This window comes from Quercus suber, unplaced genomic scaffold, assembly GCF_002906115.3.
Source record: "Quercus suber isolate HL8 unplaced genomic scaffold, Cork oak 2.0 scaffold_708, whole genome shotgun sequence".
Classification (NCBI taxonomy): Eukaryota; Viridiplantae; Streptophyta; class Magnoliopsida; order Fagales; family Fagaceae; genus Quercus; species Quercus suber.
The window spans coordinates 23806-32807 of NW_027070149.1; the positions used below are offsets into that span (position 1 = coordinate 23806).

General features: G+C 36.4%; 1 protein-coding gene across 1 annotated transcript; it reads right to left on the reverse strand.

Annotated features, from left to right (window-relative positions):
- Window positions 1-66: 66 nt before the first annotated feature.
- LOC136064568 (endoglucanase 8-like) lies at window positions 67-3102 on the reverse strand. The gene is made up of 3 exons (XM_065766473.1): window positions 2941-3102; window positions 598-1005; window positions 67-75 (listed from the first exon to the last, which is right to left on the reverse strand). The coding sequence occupies exons 1-3, from the start codon at window positions 3100-3102 to the stop codon at window positions 67-69; spliced, it is 579 nt and encodes a 192-aa protein (XP_065622545.1).
- Window positions 3103-9002: the final 5900 nt, after the last annotated feature.

The window sequence follows — 9002 nt, forward strand, 5'->3', positions numbered from 1 at the left end:
GACATCCACACACATCATAATTCACACAAATAACATTATAACAAAAAGTAATGCACACAATTAATATTAGACACACTGATACACATAATATAAATTTATAAAAAATAGTGACATTTACAATTCACAAACATTTACTCTTTATTCTTAGAGTTGGAAATACTTATAATAAAGGTATGTAAAATTTAAGTCAGGGTGTGCAAAAATATTTTAAGAAAAAGTTATAGTATTAAACTATAAAAAAAAAAAAAATTATATATAATAATTTTTTTTTTTTGAAGTCAGGGGGTTCATTTGAACCCCCTGAAAATAGTGTAGCACTACCCCTGAGATATGGGGAATGTGGTGGACGATGTTCGTCATCTGCTTCTTGGTCTGCATTGGGTTAGCATTTGCTGCACAAGGAGAGGGGGGACTAGGGTAGCACATGTTCTTGCACAACATGCTAGGAACATTTCTAATGATATGTTTTGGATGGAGGATTCACCTCCACCAGCTATGAATGCTTTGCATCAAGACTCTCTTTTGAAGCAAATATATTCCATATATATATATATATATATATAATTTTCTAAATAAGAGGAAGTGAGTCTCATTTACCGTTCTAGCCCTATTAAGAAGCCTTGCAGAATATTCAAGATCAATGGCTCTAAACACCAAGGAAGAGGCTGCAAGTGCTGCTGCAATTTCAGCTGAAACTTCAGAGCCAGGGAATCGTTTACTCACAGCATAGGGGGTTCTAGGCGTGTCCATGTCTTCAGGCCTCTCCCAACAATTGTGGTCAGCATATGGGTCACCAACTTGGGCATACACAAAGCCAGGGATACTTGTGGCCTTAAGAAAATAGTCTGTGGCCCATTTAATAGCATCCAAAGCATTTGAAAGGTCCGATCCCATGAAATTTCCAAACTCTAATACACTCCATGCCAAAATTGTTGTTGAGAATGCCATTGGAAAGTTGAATTTAACATTGTCACCAGCATCATAGTAGCCACCTACCAAATCAGCCTAGGGATGGCATGGCATTATCAATAAGTTAATCTATACAAAAAATTTCATGATTTTTTTCTTAACTGTTTAGATAGTATTAGTATATTGTGATCAGTAATTTATTATATAATAAAACTTATGTTAGTAACAGACTTGTATGAATATAAACAAAGTTTTCTCTTCCAATGACAATTAAATTCAATATAACTGTGTTTAAATTTAATTGGGGAATCTAATTAATATACTACACATAAGGCACTATACCTAAGTTTTGTCTTACTTAGGTACCTAAGTTTAGGAAGATGATGTTCGTAGTAAAAAAAAAAAATGACAAGTTGTTCAATTTTAAATATGTGTGTGAGCATACCTTTGAATTTATCTAGACCAATTTATAAATACCATAGTTGGCCCCCAAGCAAAAATTCTTAGCTCTACCTTAGTTTGCATTGTTTTGGGATTATATATACTTGATAGTTGATACAACTTGAAAATGTTCCGCAAACTTTTTTATTCAATTACATAGGATTAGATTGTTTAAAATGTTCCTTAAATTTTAAAAATAAAAAATTAGCAAAAAGCGTACTTCTTTTGAAGTGCTCAACTTGCAATAAACAGAAAAATATTAATTGGCCTTGGAGTCATCTAAATCAGTTATCACATATTAAACAGAAAAATATTAGTAGTACTTTATAACAAAAGTCTTAGAAAATTGGTGCAGAAAATGAAATTCGGTATTAAAAAAGTAAAGTCTTTTCTGAAGCTTCTTGAGGTTTCATTGGTGAATAAAATGCAGGCCCACAAATTATGAACAATTGTTTCAATAAAATAAAATAAAAAGCTGATTAATCCCTTTCCCTCCGCAGTTCACAGAAATTTGATGCAATTTCTGATTTCTGAAAGGAATTGCAAGATATTAAAAACTAAGAATTCTGTTTCTTCAGAGAGGAATCTTACCCAAAACCAGTTTTTTAATCCTTCAAATTACTTCTTTAATTTGAGTCATGATTAATGATCCTCATCTTTCAAACTATTCTAATTTTCAACATTTTTATGCAATTTTCCACAGAATTTACATGAGACTGGACCCAAAGAATTCAAGCAATTTAAAAAAGTTAACCAAAAAAATAATCACATGGACATGAACAGGTAATTGAAATTCAATATTAAAAGAGCTATTATCAACTTAGGTGGTTCCTATTACTCAATGGGCAACAATTTTCCGTTATGTTTATTAAAGCAAATCTTCCCAAATTTGTAACACTTAAATTCAACTCACTAATAACTGCCGTAAGTTAAACTTAAAATAACCAATATCATTCATTAAACTCACAAACACTTCTTCATCATTTCTAAATTTGAGAAACCGAAGAGACACACCAGTTAGTCATCACACTAATGAATAATGATCCCCTCTTAACTCATTTTCTAAACTCACAAGCATGGAAAACCACAAACCAGTCACTTTTTTCACTCAGAAACCAGATTAATTATTTTTTTCACTCAGAAACTGGATTAATTACCTTTTTCAACCTGAATACACCAAAAGATTTTGTGTTTGTATTTAATCATAATATTTTTCGGAACTTTTGCTATCATCAGCTAGCAATAGCACATTCAAATATTTCATTCTACTTAAATAAATAAATAATAAAAAATCTTGACTAAAAATACACTTTCACTCTATAAGAAAAAAATTAAACCACATGACTGAATTTCAAGAGAGAAACCTAAATAACAGCATCTAAGTACTGTACTTAAGTCTTACTCATAAAAGAATACTTCCTTGCTCTATTTATAAGTCATAACCATATAAAAATTACATAGCATGTTGAGAAAGTGGTAAAAGCAATGATCAAAGAGCAATCTTAATAGAGCTAACACAATAAGTTCTAATCTTATCGTATCTATGACCAAAAAAAGACTTTAACTACAAGAAGAGATAAAAAGACTTACACCAATGTCAAAACCATCATGAAGGGCTGAATCCTTCCTCCAAGTCATTCTTTGATTAGGGGGTAATTTCCCTGATCTCTGGCCTTCAAAGAACAAGATACTCTTTGACAGCGCGTCCCCATAATCATGTGAAGCCACCTTTGTCACCACCACTATCGTCATCGCAATCAAAACCAACAACCATTGAACTTGAGTCATTGTCTCAATTGTTTTTTCCCTTCCCTCTCTTTCTCAACACAACACTGCCTTTTAACTTATAGTATCTTTTCTAGGATATAGTATCATACATATGACAATAGGAGCTATACATATATAAACATAGGCTATGAGAAAATGCAAGAGAAAGAGTACATACTCGCATTTAGCACTTTATAGAGAAGCAATGATTCTCTTTTACTAAGGAATTGAAGGGAAACATTCAATTCATCCAGTAGAGAAAGAGAGAGAGTCATACACACACAATTGGGAGAGAAACACTTCTTGCGCCCCCTTATAAGACGGTGAATGTTGGTTACAGTGTATTTAGATAAATGGATTTGTAACGGGTACCATTAATACTTCAAGTCATACATACTTCTTCTTCCTTCTCTTTTGGCGGTTAAGTACCATATAGTATATCTCATACTAAAGAAACTGAAACCCAATGCATATAGTTAAGTACTATCTAATATGATATATACCATACTAAAGAAACTATGTTCATATTTAAATGTGCCAAGGTCACTTGAATTTTTTGCTGTTCCAAAGCTAACATCATGTGTCATATCCTACTAATTGCAACAACAAACTTACAAAAACGGTTTATCTTCAAGAAAATTTCTCGAAAACTATTAGTCTCAGTCTCTAACGACAATAATATTGTATTTTTATCTTTATTTTGATAGTTTTGATATATAATTATCAAAACTCCAATGTAATGACCGTCTTGAATTGGTGGATTGCAAAAGGAAAAAATTAAAAATAAATAAAATAAAATAAAATTGGTGGAGGTGGATTGACTATAGTTTTGTGTCAAAAATTAATTATGTATTGCGGATGTAATGGAAGACCAATGTATGAAAATCTCATATAATTTTTTTATATAAAACTATCAAAACCCCGATGTAAAGCAAGTTTTTTGCGACTAGTTAATCTAATATAATCCAGCTTCTTAACCAAAAAAAAAAAAAAAAGCTAATTTTTTTTAAAGAAAAGAATGGTGGATTGTCTATTGTTTTGTGTCAAAAACTAATTATATTTACCATTTTAATGGAAGACTAATGTATGAAAATCTCATATAAAAAGAAATTAAAAAAAAAAAAAAAAAAAACATATTTCATTTTTCCTTATTTTAAGGTTTTACGTGATTCATCTCATGAGTCAGTCATGATCTCTCCCCCAAGATTTATCTTGTTTTCCTGTTGGATTATACACGTGATCTTCCAAATCAATTCAAGTAGTCCATGATTAGGTTTTCACTTTTTCATTATGTGCTTAACAAAAAGCCAATAGGCATGACATGAAAATTATCGTTTTTTTCATAACAAGACTATATATGAATCAACAAGGCCCACCCCACAATATAGTTATATGTTATCATTGCGTTAAAACCAATAAGCTTCCCTAATAATAAATTTTCAAGAATTGGAATTCCAAGAAATTTACAAAGCCACAAAATTGGCGAAGACAGCTAGCTTTGCTTTGCTTAGCAATTGGATTAAAAGAATAGGAGGTTGAAAGGACGCCCGGCTTTTCTTGATGATTGGAGCCTTGGAGTTGGAGGCGTCTCTCTTTACTTTGGGGTTTCTTTTAGGGAAGGTTGAAAAGTGCTTTCCCAACGGCACACACCAAAGGGTTTGTACTTTTTAAAGTTTAAGTAAAGGGTTGCATCCATTTCCATCCCTCTTTACCTTTAGGAAAATGTAAGTACATAACTGTCTATTCACATCCCATCTTCATCTCAAAAAAAAATAATAAAAAAATAAATAAAAATCCTCTCTTGTAAAATATATAGCTAATCTTGTCAAATTATATAACTTTCATAATAAGAGGAGAGATAGCATTTTTTTTTTTTGGTGAAAAAGCTGATACATTAAAACTAAGAAACAGAGCCAAGCTCAGTACAGACCCTATTAAACCCCATTCCATAGAGGTCATCCTCAACAACATCAATTAAGTCCACAGGCGGACTATCAAAAGTAGAAAAATCGGTATCTAGACTATAGCTCATCCTAGCAAGACTATCCGCACACCTGTTCGCCTGACGGAAGCAATGCTTAATACAAAAATGCGGTATGCGAGAAATCAAGAGCTTGCAATCATCCACTAAAGGAGATATGATGTCATTAACATATGAGGGGTTTCCTAAGGCATCCACAATTGACTTGGCATCAAGCTCAACTTCAAGAGAAGTAATGTTGAGATTACTGCATAGAAGCAGCCCCTCCCTTAGACCCCACAGCTCAACGGCAAAGCTGTTTGTCATGCCAATACTTCTACTAAATCCAATAACCCACCTGCCTACATCATCCCTGACCACCCCTCCACAACCTGCCAAACCGGTGTTGCTACAATAGGAGTCATCTGTGTTGAGTTTCCACCAGCCTTGTCTCGGCTTCTCCCATCTAATTCTCATCATGACATTACGGGTTAGCAACCTTGGAGAGGAAAGACAATGATAAAATTCTAAGGCTTGATTAACAATCACCAAAGCAAGCTTTGGGTTCCTGCTTTTGCCATTGAAAACCAAATTGTTTCTACTCTTCCAAACATTCCACACAACAAAGGGGAAAACAACTTTCCAAGGTGGGTGAGTAGCACCTAAGTTGTGCTTAAGTTTACTATTTAACATCAGCCAACCCTGTAGGTTGCTCCTCCAAAAGGCTTGATTTGTTGGTAAGACCCCCAGCTGGTTCCACAAGCCTCTTAACAAAGGGCAGTCCCTAAGTGCATGCAAAATGCTTTCAGCTCCAGTTTGGCATAAAGGGCATGTAGTATCCTGACTAATACCCCTCCTTTCAAGGCAAACCTTGACTCCAATGCTATTATGTACGCATTTCCATAGAAAAGTTTTAATCCTTGGGAGAGTATTCACTTTCCAAATCCAATGAGCTGAGAAAGTGTCTGTGCATTCAGCCCCCATGGCAATCCTATATGCACTTTTCAATTCAAAGATGCCTTTGGGAGACCCCGACCAAGCCAACTTATCAACACTTCTACTCAAAATCGACATTGGGGTAGCTTGAATCAACCTTTTAACATTAAGAGGCAGCTCAAAGGGAATCTTTCCCCAATCCCAACCCGTATCGGTCATAAAATCTTTTACTTCTAGATGACTAGCCTCCCTTGTGATAGGACCCTGAATCAACTCTCTAAGGGAACCTCTATTTGTCCACTTATTTTGCCACACATTCAGCCCACTGTTTCTGTCAACCAGCCACCTGCTACCCTTATTGAAAGTATCCATACCTTTTTTCACAGCAGCCCATATATGGGAACAAGGAAGCCTATTAGCATTTGCAGCCGCTCTTCTTCTCTGATTGCAATATTTCAGCTTCAGCACTTTAGCCCAAGGGGCCTCCTTTTCAGTATGGAGTCTCCAATTAAGCTTGGATAAAAGAGCTATATTCTTGCCCTTCGCTGATTGAAGCCCAAGCCCCCCTTCCTCCTTAGACTTTATCACCTTATCCCAACCAACCCAATGCATCTTCTTGGCTGCCTCCATCGATCCCCAAAGGAAATTACGGTTAACTCTGTCTAAACCATCCAAAATTCTGCCAGGCAAATAGGTACACTGCATAACATACGCAAGTATAGCAGCCAAAGAAGCTTGAATGAGAACAGTCCGCCCCGCCAAGGAGAGCATGTTAGCCTTCCAACCCGAGAGTTTTTGTTTTACTCTATCAAGGATGAAATTATATTCCTGAGAAGAAGAGCCAGGATGCTTTAGAGGAAAGCCAAGATATTTCCCCAAGAAAGGCGTGGATGTAAAACCAAGAATGTCACAAAGAGATTCCCTTGTGTCTCTATCTACATTTGGAGAGTAATAAACTCTCGACTTAGCTTCACTCACAGATTGTCCAGATAGATCACAAAACTCATCAAGAACATCTCTAATGGCGGAACAATTAACCCAATCTGCTTTAGCAAAGAAGATGAGATCATCCGCAAAAAGAAGGTGAGAGAACTCAGGGCCACTTTGAGAGGCTTTGACTGGCTGCCAAGTCTTCATATTACACTTCTCTTCTATTAGATGCCCAAGATAGTTCATACAAATGATGAAAAGGTATGAAGAGAGTGGGTCACCCTGCCTTATCCCTCTCGAAGGTAAGATCGGATCTAAAGCTTCCCCATTAAATAGATCACAAAACTCATCAAGAACATCTCTAATGGCGGAACAATTAACCCAATCTGCTTTAGCAAAGAAGATGAGATCATCCGCAAAAAGAAGGTGAGAGAACTCAGGGCCACTTTGAGAGGCTTTGACTGGCTGCCAAGTCTTCATATTACACTTCTCTTCTATTAGATGCCCAAGATAGTTCATACAAATGATGAAAAGGTATGAAGAGAGTGGGTCACCCTGCCTTATCCCTCTCGAAGGTAAGATCGGATCTAAAGCTTCCCCATTAAAAAGGATGGAGGTGGAAACCGTCGACACACAATTCATTATGACATCTATGAGCTTCGCGGGTAAATTAATCCTTTCAAGCATGGTTCGAATAAAACCCCACTCAAGCTTATCATAAGCCTTCTCCAAATCAATCTTCAAGGCCATGTACCCCGTCCTCCCTTTCTTCTTTCCAAGGGAATGAATTATCTCTTGAGCAATGATGACATTGTCAATACCTTTTCTCCCCGGGACAAAGGCCGTCTGTAAGGGAGATATAAGCTTATCCAAGAAAGGTCTCAACCTAGCCACAATAATCTTGGTCACCACTTTATACACCGTATTACAAAGGCTAATAGGTCTATAATTTCCTAGAGTCTCAGGGCCTTGGATCTTAGGAATCAAGGCAATAAGAGTTTTATTTAAGTGCTCAGGCATTTTCCCATTCCTAAAAATCTGCTTGACTTCCTCAACCAAAGATCCTCCCACAACCGGCCAAAATTTTTGGAAAAACCCCGCATGCAACCTATCAGGACCCGGGGCTTTAAAAGGCTTTAAAGACCACAAGGCAGCCTTAATTTCTTCCTCAGTAACCTCTCCATTGATGCTTTCTCTATCCCCATCCGACAAACGAACTAGCCAATGCGAAGCGATAGGGTCCTCCCTTGAAGTACTTTCATGAGATGTTGAGTATATCTCATTGAAACCCCTTCTAATAAACTCTTTAATATCACTTTCCTCATGAATCCACTCTCCCACTGCATTTTTTATCGCCATGATTTGATTCCTTTTCCTCCTAACCAATGTCGAAACATGGTAAAAGGCTGTATTGCGATCTCCCTGGACCATCCAATTAACCAGAGACTTTAAAGCCCATAACTCCTCCTCTTGATTGAAAACAATGTCAAGATCCCTAAGGAGCTCCTTTTCTAACTTAAGAAGAAAACTAGAAGGTTTAATAGCAATAGCCTTCTGAATACCATTGATCCTAGCCAACAGAATTTTCTTCCTTGTAAAAATATTTCCGAACTGATTCTTATTCCACACCATAACGTTCCTAGTGAAGCTATCAATGGCCTCAACAAGATTATTTGCACCTCCCCACGCATGAGAGACTACATCAGGGAAGGTAGGGTCTAACAGCCAGCACGTTTGGAACCTAAAAGGCCTCTTCTTCCCACTGCTTGCCCTTGGTTGCATTTCTAACAGAACTGGGTAGTGATCAGAATGATACCTAGGAAGATGGGTAATTTTTGCATCTGGGTATAACAAGCCCCACTGAGGATTCACAAAGAACCTATCTATCCTCTCCTGAATCAACGCTTGAATTTCCGTTCTATTGGTCCAAGTGTATCGAGGCCCCAAAAAGCCGATATCTATCATATTGCATTTATCTAAACACTCCTTGAACAAAAGGGACCTGCTCACACTCACAGCTCTACCCCCAAATTTATCATCATTTAACAAAGGTTCATTA

What these genes read in the sequence shown, in the direction of transcription:
- LOC136064568 (XM_065766473.1), bottom strand. Translation starts at nt 3,102, where the DNA reads ATGACGATAGTGGTGGTGACAAAGGTGGCTTCACATGATTATGGGGAC. An exon ending in ATGATGGTTTTGACATTGGT is followed by an intron (nt 1,006 to 2,940) that starts GTAAGTCTTTTT and finishes TGCCATCCCTAG; the next exon opens with GCTGATTTGGTAGGTGGCTA.